The sequence below is a fragment of the Lampetra planeri genome, chromosome 76 (assembly GCF_965212315.1).
Source record: "Lampetra planeri chromosome 76, kcLamPlan1.2.h2, whole genome shotgun sequence".
NCBI classification, from domain to species: domain Eukaryota; kingdom Metazoa; phylum Chordata; class Hyperoartia; order Petromyzontiformes; family Petromyzontidae; genus Lampetra; species Lampetra planeri.
Genome location: NC_136181.1, coordinates 1,303,472 through 1,323,204, shown reverse-complemented (window position 1 = coordinate 1,323,204; position 19,733 = coordinate 1,303,472). Strand labels below are relative to the sequence as shown.

General features: G+C 42.9%; 1 protein-coding gene across 3 annotated transcripts in view; it reads left to right on the top strand.

Annotated features, from left to right (window-relative positions):
* LOC144737965 (P2X purinoceptor 4-like) overlaps positions 1–19,733 on the top strand; it is a 135,515-nt gene that overhangs the window by 89,821 nt on the left and 25,961 nt on the right. For all 3 annotated transcript variants that reach the window (XM_078620880.1, XM_078620881.1, XM_078620879.1), the window contains 3 exons: positions 3,802–3,871; positions 6,378–6,474; positions 11,779–11,859. In XM_078620880.1, the coding sequence (XP_078477006.1) occupies positions 3,802–3,871; positions 6,378–6,474; positions 11,779–11,859 (248 nt within the window). The remainder of the gene's footprint in view (positions 1–3,801; positions 3,872–6,377; positions 6,475–11,778; positions 11,860–19,733) is intronic.

Below are 19,733 nucleotides of genomic sequence, written 5' to 3'. Positions count from 1 at the left end.
ACTGGCGACAGACTCTAGCTCTTCTTGGGGAATTCCCTCTATCTCATGATTCTAAATGTTAATTCCCCAACATGTCTGCGCTCCTAACTTGTCCTCCCTCTTCTACTAAACCCCTGCGATGTAGGCCCACATTATGTAATCGAAAAAAACATTAGTAAGCTGTGAGTCTTGCTCTTCCTGTTCATAGGTGGGATATAATGCAAGTTTGGGCCTACACCATTTCTTCCTCCATCTTCTTAATTTAGTGCTGCCGACTTTGCTCATTGTTCTGGCTTGGGTATCCTACATATGACCACACATGGTATCCTCTAACATGCTGGACAATCTTCACCGGCTATTGTATGCATCATCGAAACTTGCCTCTCGTCTGGGAAGAACACAATGTGACTTTGTATTTATAACTCCAACTATTTTAGACTCGAAAAACTCTCGAATAAAGGTGGTGGTATTCCAATCTGCGTATGCAGCGACATCACATGTTCTTCCATCTATGCGACCATGGTCCAAGATCAATTCGAAGCCCTCCCACAGAAGATAAACTCTCCCCAGAATCCTATATATAACATCCTTTTGTGCTGCTACTGGCCACCAAAAAGCCATGCTTCCATGTCGTTGTTACTTCTGCGGAATGCCATCTCTACTGTTACCTAAAGAGGAAGTGATTATCACTGGTGTCTTGAACTGGAACTGAGTCAATCCTCCGACTGAGGCTGTTGCCTTAAAATATGAATGTAAACGAACCCCGCAGCTCATCTCTACGCTGATTTGTCCTAATATCACCCTTGATGTCCCCATTATCAAATTATCCAGACATGTTTGTAAAAGTGGGTGTCCTTGGACATCATTTTAGTGACAGCTCAACTATATTTGGCATTCTACAAATGAAACTGTTTAACGTTTCAAATGCAGTATATTTAAGCGCTCTTTTAAGTAATTTTGACCGTCGAGCCTTCATCTGCAACATTGCCAATTCTGACTGACCTCCATCTGTAAAATTTCCATTTTGGACACTGCTTGGTCTTTCTTCCAAAATACCTCATCTTCTATAGTTGACAAACATGCCCTTTAAAAAAAAGTTAGGAGTCAGGGGAAATCAAGCCGATTGGTTTAACTCAGAAATGTCCCAGCTCATCTGCTCTAAAAACGCAGCTTGTTAACTCGCTAAGCAAATGGGTTTGGACTCAAATTGGACCAATTATTCTTGTTTTGAGGAACCGCTGTATCAAATTAGTTCAGCAAAGCAAATACCATCACTTTCAGGATCCCTTTTGGATTCAAAATATGATCCCAAACTCTTCCGGTGGGCCATTAAAGAGCATTGAGGGTAACATATCACCAAGGCTTTTGATCGATAGCCGTTGCCTTTACAATCAAACTACAATTATGCATCTGTTTAACCCACACTTTGCATCTGCAGGCCACATCTGCAACCGTGACATCCAGATCCATCACACTGCCATGCATCTGCCTCTTGTCCCACTCCTTCACCATAAATCAGAAATTAGATTTCCTCCTAATTTCCGAATTTGAACTCCTCACCTTGCATTTGTCATTCCAAGCAGTATGTCGATTATTTGCATTGTCTAGGTTCGTATGCATGTATGTTGAACTTTTTCACACCATACGTAGCCAACCGTGCTAATTGGAGGTCGAGTGTTGAGTCGACAGTGCAGTGTTGAGTCTATGGGCAGTATTATTTGGTTCTTTCGGTTAAGTCACGTCTAAAGATAAAATAATAAATTAAATTAAATAATAGAATACGACGTTTCGATTGCAACACAAGCAATCATCATCAGGTATAATGAAATAGCGACATAAAATCTAACCAGAAAACTATAAACAGACATATTAGCAGACAGATATCACCAAGATACATAGAGAGAGCAACACAGGTAACAGAGAGAGGTGATCGTCTCTGTGGGGTGGCCTTAAATAGACAGAGGAGGGCGGACGCAGAGAGAGGGAGGGGGGTTAGAGAAAAAATTAGCATATCAATGAGTGGACAACAAAATGTGGTGCTGCAAGTGCGATGACACGGCACTTGCAGCACCACGTTTTGTTGTCCACTCATTGATATGCTAATTTTTTCTCTAACCCCCCTCCCTCTCTCTGCGTCCGCCCTCCTCTGTCTATTTAAGGCCACCCCACAGAGACGATCACCTCTCTCTGTTACCTGTGTTGCTCTCTCTATGTATCTTGGTGATATCTGTCTGCTAATATGTCTGTTTATAGTTTTCTGGTTAGATTTTATGTCGCTATTTCATTATACCTGATGATGATTGCTTGTGTTGCAATCGAAACGTCGTATTCTATTATTTAATTTAATTTATTATTTTATCTTTAGACGTGACTTAACCGAAAGAACCAAATAATAATTCCTGCAGTCACGAAAGTTCTAAAATTAAGATCTATGGGCAGTGTTGAGTCTATGGGCAGTGTTGAGTCTATGGGCAGTGTTGTGTCTCTGGTGCAGTGTTAAGTGTATGGTCAGTGTTGAGTCTATGGGGAGTATGTATGTATGTTGAACTTCTTTCACACCATACGTAGCCAACCGTGCTAGTTGGAGGTACAGTGTTGAGTCTACAGTGCAGTGTTGAGTCTATGAGCAGTATTGAGTCTATGGACAGTATTGAGTCTATGGGCAGTGTTGAGTCTTTTGGCAGTGTTACGTCTACGGGCAGTGCTGAGTCTATGGGCAGTGTTGTGTCTATGGTGCAGTGTTGAGTGCATGGTCAGTGTTGAGTCTATGGGGAGTATGTATGTATGTTGAACTTCTTTCGCACCGTACATAGCCAACCGTGCTAGTTGTAGGTGCTGCTGCTATTGATCCTGTATGTATGTGTAATTTCGAAATATTACTCCAAGCCAATGTACAGACTAACAGTTATTCAAAATAAACCAAAGACTCCAATTGGCCGAAATAGGCCTCCACAGGGATTTATATAGGCCCAGACTTGGTCGGGTGGCAGGCTTTTCAAGTGATTGGGGGAAAGGGTTTGAATGAGAATAGGCAGGAGACAAAGTGGAACCCAGAGGCGATGGTTGGAAACCATTAGAGGGGACGGACAGGGATTGGCTGAGGAAAATACAGTGGGGGAAGTTTCCAGAAAGGGAACTGGAATTATTATAAAGGGCAGAGCACAAGGGGAGGGGACGTTTGAGGATAAGTACAGCTGCTTCAACTCCAAGCACGAAGCCCGGACCTAGATTATTCTGTGTTAAATAAAGTGGCTCCTAGTATTCGTCGTTCGAGTTGTTACATATGTGTGTATATTGAACTTCTTTCGCACTACCGTACATAACCCACCGCGCTAATCGGAGATGCGTGGGAAGCACAACAAACGAAACACTAAAAGCAACCTTTCTGAGTGTGAGGACCTCATATTTTGCGCATGCTACCAGTTATTCGAAATTGTATGTTTCCTTGATGAGGATGCTATAATTTTTATTATTTTCCCTCGACCCCACTTAAGTAGCCTTGTAGACCACCAGGACCACCAGCTCTATGTGTGAGTGTTTAGCAATGCGATAGACTGCTAAATCTCATCCATTAAATTCATTTGCTGCAATGCTTATCTCCTGGCCAACACTAAAAGCATTAGGCTCAAATAATGTTACAAGTGTGTGTGTGATCGACCAGTATTCTCCTCCAAAGTGCTATAATTCTCCTCCAAAGTGCAGGCATGCGCCCTCTGCAAGCAATAGCAATGAACAATGACCACAAATCAACAACGTGAACGCAAGCGTTAGTTTATCGTGAATTTTCATGGATGATTTCTGTCTTTTTATTTTCCCCTGTAGAAAGTCAGCGTGAGCCCGTGTCAGAATGACGGTGACTGCACTCGAGACGTCTCAAAGCATCTGGGAAGCGGTAATTCTGGGAACTGCATGGTTATTGCATTACTATGGCTAACATTTATGAACGTGACGTGGTTTTAGTATCTAGTGCAAATATTTCAGATAGCCAGTCATTGCATAAAACTTGATCTACATGGAACCAGGGATTAGACCTAATAATTAAACCTGATGATACTCAAGTGAATTTAAAACTGGTCCCAGGGTATCATAATTCAAATACCAGCATTATACCTTATTGGCATATACATAATATTTTCATGCTCTTGGCTTCACGTGAGAAAATAAATAAGTGCGTTTCAAAACTAGTCGGTTACTTTGCATTTGAAAACAAACCCTGCGAGATAATAAAACTGAACGACTAATTTTCATTAGGTTGCATCATATGCAACGAATTCTCACAGGGCTCGACAATGTCTCAAACATGGCAATCATGTTGCTTTAAATATTTTAGCTGGAATACACTGAAGGAAATGACACACCAAATGAAATGGATAATCACCTTATAGCAGTGGCGGCTCCTGCAAAATCTCTCAGGGGGGGCAAATGTTTGGATGATTGATAAGGATAAGGTCCACCCATGCAATGGATAAATTAACAGCTTAAGCATGTAAAGGCAACTTCACTACTTTAATATTAATGAAAAATAAAGTGACTCTTACAATACATCTCCTTGTTTGTTTCTATACTCACTATTATTACACTGCTTACATCACATTACTCGCTTAATACACTGCTTACTTATACTGAAATTTTGCTCTTCTCTCTTTTCAAAGTAGCAAAGTGATCAATTACTCTCTCATTGAAAGCAGGCATGTTCCTGACAAGTTCCCTCTCCATGGAAAGCATAGCCATTGCATTCAGACGTTCCTGTCCCATTACATTTCTCAGGATAGTCTTGATTCTCTTTAAGGTTGAGAAATACCTCTCAGCTTCAGCAGTTGTCATGGGAGTGGTTATGAGGATGTTCAACAGAGCAACAGTCTCTGAAAAAGTATCCTGGAGGTTGTACTTCAGCAAAACCTGGTACAGCGCTCATGCACCACAGCAGCCCTTGAATTCTGGACTCTCATAAATGACAGACAGTTCAGTCTTCAGTTTCGCCTTATTTAACATAGGGTATGCCCTGACAGTGATGTTCAGAGCCTCAACAGGGAATGTATGGCCATGCTGTTGAAACATTTTTCCTTGTAGCAGCGTGGCACTTACAAGGTGGTCGGTAAAGGAGAACCTTTCTTTGGTGTGGACCAAGATTGTGTCGCAGACCTGACAAAATAAATACATTTATTTTAGTTATAAAATCAATTATTTATTATAATATAAATATTGAGATACAAGGTTTCCATCGTGAGAGCAACAATGTATCAGGCAGAATCCATATTTTATATCTCCATATTTTTTCAAAAATTAATGCTATTGGTCACCCTTTACATCTGTCAATGTGTTTTACAAAAATTTTACCAATAAAAGCATTAAAAGAGCTTGGAAATATTTTGGGGATAAAACAGGTTTTCTTTCGTTTCCTGAAAAGTAACAGTTTTGGACATACAAGACTTCCGTCCGACAGCGATGATTTGTGTGTGTGTTATTACGTTAATTAACATTTTACCAAAATTCAAGCTCAAATGGAGTTTGACAAGGGTTTTTAACCAGTAAATTAAAGATTCTACTAGGTGGCGACAAATAATATTGTTGACTGAAACGTGCTTACGTATGATGACGTAAGCACGTTAGTGCGAGCCCTCCCGGAAGCCATAGAGAATGCATTGCAGCGCCTGCCGTTCGAAAAAAAACATCTTTGAATGTAAGTCTATGGGAACACTCTGGGCGATTCTCAGCCAGAGTGAAATCGCCCAAAAAGAGGCGGTACTCCACAGAACGTGACATGACGCTGATTGGACTATATCCAGAGGCACAGTAATGGCGAGCGTAACTCTGTGGTTGAATGAGATTGTTAATGTGATTGAAAAAGTCCCTTTCACACTTTGGTGGTGCGTCGCCCAATCGCCCTAATGAAGAAACCGCCCCTGCCTTATAGTATGATTTTTTTTCCATTACGACCACACTCCAAATCTCAGTATTATCTCGGCACTATGGACTAAAGACTTCCACTGAAAAATTGTGATTTCGCAATATATATTTCTGAGGAAGTTACTCGGTGGTGAGACTCAGTGAAGTTGACACCAGTCCAGAATTTCATAGTTAAATAATAATAAATAAAACCTACAGGGGAACAATGCTATTCATGTATTTTCTGTCAAAGATTATGCACTATAATTTGCATTGCATAACATCTAAATGCAATGCATTTTCAAGATGCTGTACAAATACAGTTCAGACATTTATTGCGTCATGCAGAGGAAAATGGGAGGTCTTGAGCCTGGCATTGAACAAGTTGAGGAGAGTGAAAAATAGTTACAGATGAATTGTTAAGTAAACCCCCATTTTCGTTTAACAACTTGGAAGGTTTCTCTGATGGTTGTGGTGTATGGGTCGATCTCTGTTGTGCGTGACGCTTATAGGAATTCAGACAGGCCGGTGTGTACACTACGACGCCACGTGGAAATCGTGCGAGGTTATGGGCTGGTGCCCCGTGGAACGCCGCACCAGCCCGCCCCAGTGAGCACAATCTCATGCCGTCTTTCTTAGCTGAGGGGGGAGGCCAGTCTGCCATTTATGCTGTTCAAATATCCGATTTGAAAGTGGTTTGGCAGTCCCTTATCCAAATACAGTAGAACCCATCCACTTTATAATGGTAACTGGTTCCACGAAACCGATCATAAGTGATTTTGGTCATTAAGCCACTATCGGAAATATACGTTAAAGGCTTAATTCGTTCGTATATCATCGAAAGTTACCCCTTTTCAACCAAAAAAACTTACTTCATAATATTTAAACAATGGATATCAATTCATAAAGATATTAACAACATAAAGACATACATTTTAAAGAAACATGGTTAATCAATGCATTAACTCATATTTGCTGTACCTATTCTTAGGTTTTTTTTCGGTAAAGTCACGTAGGTAAAACATTAAAATTAATAAAAGTTAAATAAAATAAAAATCACGACGTTTCGGAGGCAACACAAGCTTCTGTCTTCAGGTGGAACCGTCACAGCCACGACAGCTGTATCAAGTAAATGAGAGATTGCAGGAGCTACCACTCCGTTTATATAATGGTTGGAGAGGGGGGGGGGGGAAGCGGAAAGTACAGCACACTTTTTATTCATATGGTAAGGTGAGGCTTAAGAGGGTGAGCCTTTGTTATGGAGAGGTACGGTTTGTGACTCAACCTGTGACAAGGAGAAAACAACTGAACATGGTAAACCTGTAATAGTTGTCTGTCAAATAAGATTGGCCAAATAAGTGTAGTTAAATCTTTTTTGCATGGTTAATCACATCTTTCCAATGATTACTCAGTTTGTAACCATCATCACGGTTGAAATTATGTCTGTGTTTGTATATTTGTATGGCTTCGTGTACAAACCTTTGATGGTAGCCAGTAGGTTTGCAGAGAACCTTGGTCTCGGAAAAGACAATTTCATGAGAGCCCACCGAGTTGTAGCAATGATCGGCAACGGCCGAAGAATCAGTTCTGCCGTGTTTCAGATCTGACTTGTGCTCGCGGACACGATCAGAAACATGACGTTTCGTTTCTCCAATGTAGCAATCACCACAAATGCAACTCAATTTGTAGACTCCAGGATACTGTAAGTCAGGAACGACATCCTTTACAGATGGATTCAGATCACGGATTTTATGCACTGTACTGAATCGGACTTGGATCTTATGTTTGTTTAGAATTTTGGAGATCTTTTTGGTCACGCCTGCTATGTATGGTAACGTGATAGTTTTGGTCGGAGTTTCATGTGGCTGTTTCTGTGTGGTGGGAGAAACAGCTTGGCGGATAGTGCGGTCAGAGTATCCGTTCATCCTGAGGGCCCGATGTACATGTCTTAATTCACCGGCCAGGTGGTGTTGGTCAGAAATGCCATGGGCTCTGTGGTATAGCGTTTTGATGAGAGAATTCTTTTGAGATGGGTGGTGGTGGGAATCCGGTTTCAAGTAGGAATCTGTGTGGGTGGCTTTCCTGTAGACAGAATGTCCCAAGGATCCGTCAGGCATCCTCTCAAACAGAATATCCAAGAATGGTAGTTTACCATCTTTCTCCACTTCCATGGTGAATCTGATGGATGGATGTCTAGAATTGATGTGGTCCAAGAAGTGGTTCAATGCTGGGAGGCCATGTGGCCAGATGACGAAAGTATCATCCACATACCTCTTCCACAGGGAAGGACGCAGGGTGGATGTCTCGATGGCGTCTGATTCAAACTTTTCCATGAACATGTTGGCTATAACTGGTGACAAGGGGGAGCCCATAGGGGTACCCTCATTCTGTTTGTAGAAGGTGCTATTCCAGGTAAAATAGGTGTTGGTGAGGCAATGCCTAACCAGCGCAGGTACATCAGAATTCAATCCATGTTGGACTAAGTCCTCAATTATTGTTAGGGTGTCCGGTACTGGGACTTTGGTAAACAAAAATACTACATCAAAGCTGACGAGGATGTCATCAGGAGATAGTACCATGTCCTTAACCATAGAGACCAATTGGGTTGAGTTGAGTACTGCTGAAGAGGTCTTGCCTGTGAAGGGGAGCAGAGTATCTGATAGAAAACGGGCTAGTTTGTAAGTAGGAGAGTTTATCGTCGACACGATTGGTCGTAGCGGGGTGCCTTTTTTATGGATTTTGGGAAGACCATAGAGTCTGGGAGGTCTAGCCACCGATGGTTTTAGAGAGGGACGTTTGCTTGGTTCGATTAGGGAAGTCGAACTCGTGATGATACTGTTGGTTTTTGTCGTTAGGCTTTTAGTGGGATCGTTTTTAATTTTGGAGTAACTCCCATCATTAAGAAGGTCCAGGATTTTGTTGTTGTATGAATCTTTATCCATGATGACCGTAGCATTGCCCTTGTCTGCCGAGAGGATGACTATATCATCTCTCTTTTTTAGGTCCGCGAGTTCAGAGCGTTCGTTTTTGCTGATGTTACTGGTGGGTTTCTTAGCATTCTTAAGAATAGTAGCTATTTCAGCTCTTGCTACATCTGCATGGATGTGTCCTATGCCTCTGAGGGCTACATCAATCTGAGAAATCATATCCTCTACTGGTATATATTTAGGGGTGACGGCGAAATTTAGTCCTTTGGCCAGTACCGTTTTTAGATTGTCAGAAATTGGGTTCTAAAAAAAAGAGAGATGATATAGTCATCTTCTCGGCAGACAAGGGCAATGCCACGGTCATCATGGATGAAGATTCATACAACAACAAAATCCTGGACCTTCTTAATGATGGGAGTTACTCCAAAATTAAAAAACGATCCCACTAAAAGCCTAACGACAAAAACCAACAGTATCATCACGAGTTCGACTTCCCTAATCGAACCAAGCAAACGTCCCTCTCTAAAACCATCGGCGGCTAGACCTCCCAGACTCTATGGTCTTCCCAAAAATCTATAAAGAAGGCACCCCGCTACGACCAATCGTGTCGACGATAAACTCTCCTACTTACAAACTAGCCCGTTTTCTATCAGATACTCTGCTCCCCTTCACAGGCAAGACCTCTTCGGCAGTACTCAACTCAACCCAATTAGTCTCTATGGTTAAGGACATGGTACTATCTCCTGATGACATCCTCGTCAGCTTTGATGTAGTATCTTTGTTTACCAAAGTCCCAGTACTGGACACCCTAACAATAATTGAGGACTTAGTCCAACATGGATTGAATTCTGATGTACCTGCGCTGGTTAGGCATTGCCTCACCAACACCTATTTTGCATGGAATAGCACCTTCTACAAACAGAATGAGGGTACCCCTATGGGCTCCCCCTTGTCACCAGTTATAGCCAACATGTTCATGGAAAAGTTTGAATCAGACGCCATCCAGACATCCACCCTGCGTCCTTCCCTGTGGAAGAGGTATGTGGATGACACTTTCGTCATCTGGCCACATGGCCTCCCAGCATTGAACCACTTCTTGGACCACATCAATTCTAGACATCCATCCATCAGATTCACCATGGAAGTGGAGAAAGACGGGAAACTACCATTCTTGGATATTCTGTTTGAGAGGAGGCCTGACGGATCCTTGGGACATTCTGTCTACAGGAAAGCCACCCACACAGATTCCTACTTGAAACCGGATTCCCACCACCACCCATCTCAAAAGAATGATCTCATCAAAACGCTATACCACAGAGCCCATGGCATTTCTGACCAACACCACCTGGCCGGTGAATTAAGACATGTACATCGGGCCCTCAGGATGAACGGATACTCTGACCGCACTATCCGCCAAGCTGTTTCTCCCACCACACAGAAACAGCCACATGAAACTCCGACCAAAACTATCACGGTACCATACATAGCAGGCGTGACCAAAAAGATCTCCAAAATTCTAAACAAACATAAGATCCAAGTCCGATTCAGTACAGTGCATAAAATCCGTGATCTGATTCCATCTGTGAAGGATGTCGTTCCTGACTTACAGTATCCTGGAGTCTACAAATTGAGTTGCATTTGTGGTGATTGCTACATTGGAGAAACGAAACGTCATGTTTCTGATCGTGTCCGCGAGCACAAGTCAGATCTGAAACACGGCAGAACTGATTCTTCGGCCGTTGCCGATCATTGCTACAACTCGGTGGGCTCTCATGAAATTGTCTTTTCCGAGACCAAGGTTCTCTGCAAACCTCCTGGCTACCATCAAAGGTTTGTACACTAAGCCATACAAATATACAAACACAGACATAATTTCAACCGTGATGATGGTTACAAACTGAGTAATCATTGGAAAGATGTGATTAACCATGCAAAAAAGATTTAACTACACTTATTTGGCCAATCTTATTTGACAGACAACTATTACAGGTTTACCATGTTCAGTTGTTTTCTCCTTGTCACAGGTTGAGTCACAAACCGTACCTCTCCATAACAAAGGCTCACCCTCTTAAGCCTCACCTTACCATATGAATAAAAAGTGTGCTGTACTTGCCACTTCCCCCCCCTCTCCAACCATTATATAAACGGAGTGGTAGCTCCTGCAATCTCTCATTTACTTGATACAGCTGTCGTGGCTGTGACGGTTCCACCTGAAGACGAAAGCTTGTGTTGCCTCCGAAATGTCGTGATTTTTATTTTATTTTACTTTTATTAATTTTAATGTTTTACCTACGTGACTTTACCGAAAAAACCTAAGAATATGAATCCTTTGCTGTACCTACTACAGCCAGTCTTTAACAGGGGAACGTTGGGTAAGCGAACACATTGGGCTCTATAGAGGCCCATCGTTAAGAGATTAGTCATTCACAGGGGTGGTCATTCAGAAGGGTTCTACTGTACTGAACTGAAAGTCAAATGTCTTCATCACAATTATTCCCAGTGATGAAAGATTATTTATTAGAATCGAATTGGATAAACATATGCATACATACGCACGGTTCAAACAAACAGGAAATGTTCGAGTACATAATCACAGAATGCTTAAATGTTGGATTCCAGGTAAACGAGCAAAGCAAAAGTCATGTACGAGTTCGAACATAAATGTGGGCACAAATGGAGCAAAATCTAACGAATGAACAAATAAGCATTAATAAGTGCATGCTCGGAAGTCATGGAGGCTGTTAGAATGGAAGTCAAGGGAAGGAAAGGGCTTGGAAGGATGTCCATCAGGGTGAAGAAGCGATATAATCAGCTCGTGCAGTTGTAAGATATAATTTGAAATAGCAAGAATGTGAGAGATGGCAACTGATGATCATGACACTACCGTATCATGTTCCGCATTTGTCTTATCAGATGGTGACTGATAATTTTTCCACAGCAGTGTCTACCCTTGTCTGAAAGGGCCGTTGTGTGTTCTTGTATGTAGGCCACCATTGCTGCCGGCCACAGAGAACGCCACAGTCTACATTCAGAACCACGTGTATTTCATTAAAAACAACAAGGAACGGTGAGGTTTAATCACATGCGCACATTTCAAGACAATAACATTTTCAAGACAATACAATTTTCACAATACGATGCGTCATGTAAACTAGTTCGCCCGACCCTGATGGCTGATGATTTGGAGTTTGCATCTTCTCGCCGTGGCCGTGTGGATGCTATACATTTCAACATACGATAAGCCACGTCGTCGACTTATCATATGTGGCGATGTTGCTTCTGAAAAAGAGCTACATAGCCTGGTGGGCCTTTCCTGGTTAAATTAAAACTTGCTTTAGTTCCCCTAATGTTGTAATTGTATTAAAAAAAAATTGTATTGTTTTATTGGAGAGTAAACCCACTACAACATTTACAATTCGAGTAGCATTACGTTTCATGGGTAATTACAACCAGCATTGAGCAACAGCCATAGTTATGGAGAAATCCTCCTCCTGTTTTGGTCTTAAATAGAGGGGTAAATGTGATGTCATAATTTATGAGCCAAGGGGTGGGCTAATGTATTCATATAAATTACAATGGATATCTAGCATTGTTTGGGTTATTCACAGTTAATAAATATACGTAATGTATGTATATCACGCATTCACATTATGCATCCACATTAGTTTTTATGTATATTATCTATGTACATTCTGATATTTTTGTTTGCAAAAATTGCATTGCTTCTCACAGGTAATCACCATCGACGTATGGTGATCTGAATAGGCATGCAATACAGTGTAATACTTGATAATACACTTCCAAGCAGCACTAAGCCTGTAGCTATCAGAACAGTTAATATTCTTTTTGTTTCTCTCAATTTCAATACATGCCTTAATTAATCTCGACCAGTAGTAACTCGTTTTGCACAAAGCCTCAAAATAAATTGAGTGTCCTTGTTGGCACGCGTGTTCTCCCACTGCCAACAGTTGTGTTTGAGAGTATTTAATATTTATTTTGTGTTCTTTTAATCTCATGCTGATCATTTGTCAAATCTGACCAACATAGTATTTGCCACATGAGCAATTACTCCGGTACACACCTTCTGTTGATAGCTTCGGTAATACATCTTTGTACCAGATGTTCTTTTTTTGTATTTTATCTATCGTGCAAAATCTCACTCGGATTTTTTCTTTCTCCAAAAATATTTCTAGTTTATCAATTACTCCCGCAATGTAGGCTATTTTAATAGTTTAAATTGCTTGATCAATTTCAATATTTGTGCCATTTTGGCATTCAATGCCCTCTTGATTTGTGCAAAATTATAATCTTTCAATTGCAGCACTTCTTTAACATATTTAATTTCACTCCTTAGACTTTCACCATCTGACACTTTCCTAGACTGATGTATGAGCGTCTTGATGAGATATAATTTCTGTGCGGGGTGATGGGGTGACTGAATTCAGATAGGCGTCGGTGTGTATTTTCTTTCAGTAAACGTTGTGTGTTATTTTAGCGTTTCAGCCAATTGAGCAGCATTTTCAGAAATGGAAGAGTTTTTTTTATCAACCTCCACTTCCATGGTGAACTGGATGAACGGGTTTTGAGAGTTTAAATTATTTATAAATTAATTTAGTGCATCTTTCTCGTGTGGCCAGACAACATATCTAAACCAACTAAAAGGTTTTAGTGTACTTGAGCTATTGCTTTTGCTTCAAAGTCTTCCATGTGTAATGGGTTCAACTGAGTCGCAGACGTAGACTTGAAGGCAACACATTTATTCAGTTCCAACACACGGGATAACTTTCCCCTTAACAGAATACCAACCTATGGTGGTAACCACCAGGCTAACTACACTAGTTACAACGTAACTGCTATTACGGATCGGGACCAACAGCTTCGGCCCGGGTCCACGTGTTGGAGACTCGTTGAATGGAGAACGTAGACAAACGGTTTCTTCCAGGATGAACAACAACCCTGGTCCCTCTCGGGACCCGGCTTATATACTCTGTAGCGTGGCCAGCTCCGCCCTTGGCCACGTCTACCTTCCAGAATCCTCGGGAAAGATCTGGGTCCCAATCACATGACCACCCCCAGCCCCCTCTTGGGGCCCCTTTGTCAACTTAACCTGTCACGTGTCCATGGCCTCACGTAACCTCATCCTTTGGCCGGCACCCACACACTCTGTCCTGTAGGGTCGGCACTGCACGCAAAGTGTGGTGCCATCTCGCGCTATTATTCAGCGCTCACCAGGCCCCTCTCGGGACGGTACTACATCCACATCATTGTGGTATCCACGATGTCGCTACACCGCACGCACCGTTCAGGTTCTTAATCGCAAGAGACAAAGGAGAGCCCATTGCTGCTTCTTCATTTTGTTGATAGAAATAACCTTTCCACAAAAAACAGGTGTTCTTTAGACAGTGCTCAGCTAGTCGTGGGATATCTTTGGGTAAACATGTGTTAATTACCAGTGTCGAGTAACTTAATTCACTCTTTCACTGGAATCCTCGTGAACAGAGAAGTCACATCAAAACTTACCAGAATATCGTTAGGCTTAAGCTTAATACAGGGTGTTTGAAAAAGATGGACCCAATTTCAAAGCAGTATATTTTACGATGGCAACATGTTACAATTACACAATAAGATCCAAATGGTTTAATGAGTTATCAAGTTTACAAACCATTTTATAAATTCCATGTGCCCTCCACCTGCTGTACGGACAACATCGAGACGATAGTTGAATTCGTCCCAAACGCCTCTCTTGTCACGTTTTCCTCTGAGGTGCATGGTCGCCATGTGCTCTTCCCCTTACATGAACAGTCTGTTTCCTCAAATTGTCAGTACCAACGACGAATGCTCTTTGACATTGGCGGATTAATGCCAAAACGCCATTGAAATGCACGCTGCACCGCAATTACGGATTCAGTCTTGCTGAACTGCAGAACGCAAAATGCCTTGTGTTTAGGGGTCACCATCTTGCGAATGACTGAGGCTAGGGACTGTTTGTGCGTTGGGAGAGGCATCTAGCGGCAATCATTTGAAACTCTATGCCCCGCCTTTTCAAGTGGTAAGACATTCATGGGCGGTTCGTGGTTGCAGAGAATTAGCGATTTCAAATCGGATCCATCTCTTTAAAACACCTTGTACATATATTTAATTACTAGCGGTTAGTACCCGGCGTTGCCCGGGCAAAAAAGGCAGACACATGTAGTTACACACGCAAATCCATTGATACACACACATAGAGTTACACACACAAATGGACTCACACATACATAAATAGACTGAGCAACAACAACCGCCATTCACCACTAAGTGGCGGTGACGTCACAGCAACGCTTGTGCCAGGCTATGTGCACCTTGAGGCCACGTGAAGTGTTGAACGCCCGCTGGAAAGAGGTCACGGGGCAAACCCAGATGGCACAGGTCGACTGACTGAGACGACTGGCTGATGCACCACCTGTGGCCCCTACTGTGGCAACTTTCTGTGCTTTAGCCACCCGGCGCTCCGCTCGTTGTTGTGAGCGTTGTTCCTCCGCCCTCCGTTGTTGTTGGAGGGTGACTGCCTCCAACTGACCAGTAGCATCTTTCAGGAGCGTCCTCCACAGTGGCCGATCTTGACACGGCTGGTACCAGTCATCCGCAAGTGGACTCAGCTCCAAGTCCTCCTGTAGCACATAACTCCATGTCTTCTCCAGCCCGTGCCGCACCTGTTTAGCCCCCTCGATCCGGCGGAACAAAAGCTGTTTAGGCATGCGGTGGCTGGCCATGCAGGCTACATGACTCAGACAACGCAGCCTTGCCTGCCAGAGGTCACCGATGGGACTTTGTCCACATCTTTCAAGGATTTGTGAGCTCCTCACACAAGGCAGCCTGGTTAAACCCAGGATGGATCGTAGGCAGGCCAGCCTAAATGTTTTTAACCGGCGGAGATGTTCCATTAGGGGGGTCCAAGTTTTGTAAGCATAGAGAAGGGAGGGAATGACCGTGGCCGAGAAGACCTGAAGCTTCGTACGGAGTGATAGACCAGGTAGCTTCCACACAGCGTTACGCAGCCAATGAAAAGATACTGCAGCTCTACTGATTCGAAGTGAGACCTCTGCTGTTAAACCGGAGCCGGTCATTAGCACACTGCCCAGGGAAACTCTCCACTGTCTCCACAACTGCCCCATCACCAATTGGGAGTTGTGGGAGTGGAGTGTCCGTTGGTACAAAATAGCCAGGCAGGTGCTTAGCTTTGGTTGGGCTGATGGTAAGGCCCCACCTGTTGGTGGCAAGCTCCAGGTTCAGCAGTAGCACCTTGAACTCCTCCTCCGAGTGCGCAGCCATTAGCAGATCATCGGCATACATAACGTGGTTGAGCAATAGGGAGCCATCCCTTGACTGCACCCGGGCATCGATCAGCCTCCCATTGTATCTGTAGCAGATGGGAATTCTTCCGGTACAGGCATTGAAGGCTCGACGAACTACGTGGTCCAATGTGGGAGCCAGAGGACATCCCTGTTGCACCCCAAGGTGTAAAGGGAATGGCTCTGACTCACGGCCACGTAGTTAAGATGCAGGGCCGCTCACCATCATGAAGGTCCTTAAGGATGGTGATGAGTGGGTTCGGGACTCGGAAAGCACGAAGAGCAACCCAGAGGCCAGGCCTACTGATGGTATCATAGGCCTTGTGTAGGTCAATATAGCACACGCATGGACTAAGATGCACACATGGACCTACAGACACGCAAAGAAATTGAGTTACACTGACTAACATGGAGACATGCACACACAGCGACCAACACACACGCACATGGACTGAGACACACACACATATGGACTCACACACACATAGACATGCACTTGAGATACGCACACATGGAGTTACACACACATATCGACGTACACACATACAGCGACCAACACACATACATAGAGTGACACACATTTTGCCGTACACACACATACACATGTGGACTGTCACACAGACATCCACTTGAGATATACACACATGGAGTTGCACGCACATATATGGACGTACATACATTCAGCGACTCACACACACACACCGACTCACACACAGCAATACGTGGACTAAAACACACATTGACGTAAACACACATGTACTTACACGCACACATATGGACTTAGACACACACACATGAACTTACACAGACATAGACTGACACACACATAGCCCTACACACACATACACATATGGACTGTGACACACAGATATCTACTTAAGATACACAGACATGGATGAACACACATATGGACTCACACACAGACGCATTGACTTACACACACACATCGAGTGACACACACATGTATAGGCTTACACACACGTGGACTAACACACACACATATGGACTGACATACACATCGACGTACATGCACACAGATCGACTGACACACACACATGGACTAACACACACACATAAACACTTTGACGTTGTCCGTTCGAAAAAGACACCCACATGAAGTTAAAGACACGCATGGCTCTACACACACACACATATGGACTCAAAGACACACACATGGACTCACACACACACATCGACGGGCACAGCAATCCCCGGTGATGGCACAGCTATCAGTATCGCAGTACTACGTATGAGTAAATAGCGTGACGTGAGCGATGTAAACAATAGAAATGCATATAAGAAATAAGCAGAAATCACAGACTGGCAGTAGACCGTGGCAGCGTTATAAAAACGCAGCAAAAAAAGGGTAAATTGAGCAACTGAAATATCCAAAAAGAGTTTTGTGTACACAAACATAATTATTGTAACATGTCAACTTGTTTCATAATGGTAAACAATGAAACTGAGTTGTTATCTTCACAAAAACATAATTGTTGTAACATCTGTGAACTTGTTTCATAATGTTGAACAATGAAGCTGAGTTTTTATCTGCACACAAACATTATTATTGTAATGTTTGTCAACTAATGTGTTTAACAATAGTAAACAATGGACTTGAGTTGTTAGCGTAAGAAGCAAGGAACTTTGTACTTACCATAGGCGTGTTGAGGCCTTGTGCCATGTGTAGCCCCCGTCCTGGCCTACATTGGCGAGGCGGCGGAGTTGGCAGGTTGCCAGGCTAGGGGCTGGGCCGCTATCCCCCCCTCCCCAGCATCCCCTGCCCGTGCAAGAAAAATGCTATGTAAGCAGTAAAATATTATTATCTACGGAGTCTGTAGAATAAACTGGATGCATCGTGTTGGGGGGGGGGGGGGGGTGCGAAGACGACATGGCACTGTGAATAAATATCCGCAGCGTGATGTGTGTATGTGTTGGATGTAAAACGCGTAAAAGAAAATGTCCCCCGTGAGCTGGAGCGAACGTGCATGACTTGGCAGGGTCTGCCCCCCCCCCCCCCACGCAATTGGCGTCACTTGGTATGGTCGATGTCGTGCAATAAGTAAATAATGAATAATAGAAACGGCACAAATGTGTTAATTAAACTACTTTAAAGTTTACGGATGGGAAAACGGAATAGCCTATTCCCACCACGGGGCTTAGGGCGTGCCGGCTGGCAAATAATTTCGGTCTTCAACCCCACCGTCCGAGAGCCAAATCCCACGCAAGCGCGAGCGCACGGAGACTTTTATATATAAGAAAGATATTTACAAGAAGTTTTGAGTTTTTAATGAATGAATAGGAAACTGCCGATGAATGGATGTATTTGTTTTGTTAAGTATTGTGCTAATTTGCATGTGGCAGAGCCTATTGTACTAACTCTGGGTCTTAATGGGACATCAGGTTTGTGAACATTTGCAGCCCATAAAGTATTGGTGGCTCTTACGCCCTTGGTTTGATCAGGTATTGCTCTTCCTTGGGAATTTATAACTTGGGAATTATTGCAATAGTCTTACATTCCAAGGCATTGGTTGGGTCTCGTTTGATTTCAAGGTAGGTACCTTCATCCAGTAAATATCTCATTTTATTATCATAATCCTCACAAGGCATCACGGCAGTTGATTAGCAATTATCAGCAGGAGGAATTTTGATATATTTATTTGCTCTCAACTCCCTTAAGGCTTTTGATTCACTGAGACTAATATATATATATATTTGGCAATTTACCAATCTCAATTATTCATTGGGTTTCCTGCCTGCTGAGTGAGAAGGCCCTCTCCTTCTATTGGTAGATCCAATGTCACAAAAAAATCACACTCAATCCAAGCAACGATGTTTCCGATAACTCTTGGTCCATTCACGGTGGAAGCTGCTGGTTGCAGATGGTGACTCTTCTAATTGGGGCAAACTGTTCTGCCTGACACTGTAGAACATGATAATACATGTCAAAATTTCCATTGGCAAAATCTGACCAGTGGTAAATGCTGCATAACTCAGCATTGAAAAAAGAAGTCCGAAACTTGTCCCAATCCAGAATCAAATTCAGACTCTTAATTTTTACTGAAGGAATCCAGCTTGCTCTAGCCTTTCACTTCACTGTTCAGTGCAATTGGAGGCTATTGGTGTAGAGGTTTAGGGCCAGCTGACCACACCATGGTCAGAGATGACATCTGGTGGCTCGACTCTTACTAAATCAAGGGTCTGATCTGATGTTGTGATAACGAGGTGAAGTGTCTCACCATCGTTATGTGTTCAGATCAGTAGCACATGTTGAATGGAGTCAAAAGCTGATGAGAATGCCTTGTAGACCTGTTGCATCACTGTCATACAATCTTTTCGAATGGATATTGAAGTCAACACTGATGACAATGTGGTAATTGTAAAGTGACAGAACTTCCAGGTACACGGTCAATTCTGAACCGAAAGCATCAGTGACGACCACTGAAGCCAGCTGGTACAGTACTAGTACCTGTATGGTGGTGGAAAAACAGATGGATTTTAATTTAGTCGGCCTTGTAGGTAGGGGGACGAACTTGTTTGTGAGTGGGTCTTTGATAATTCGCTATGTAAAAAAATAATGTTCCTGGGTAGTAAGTGTTATTTCCTCATTGCT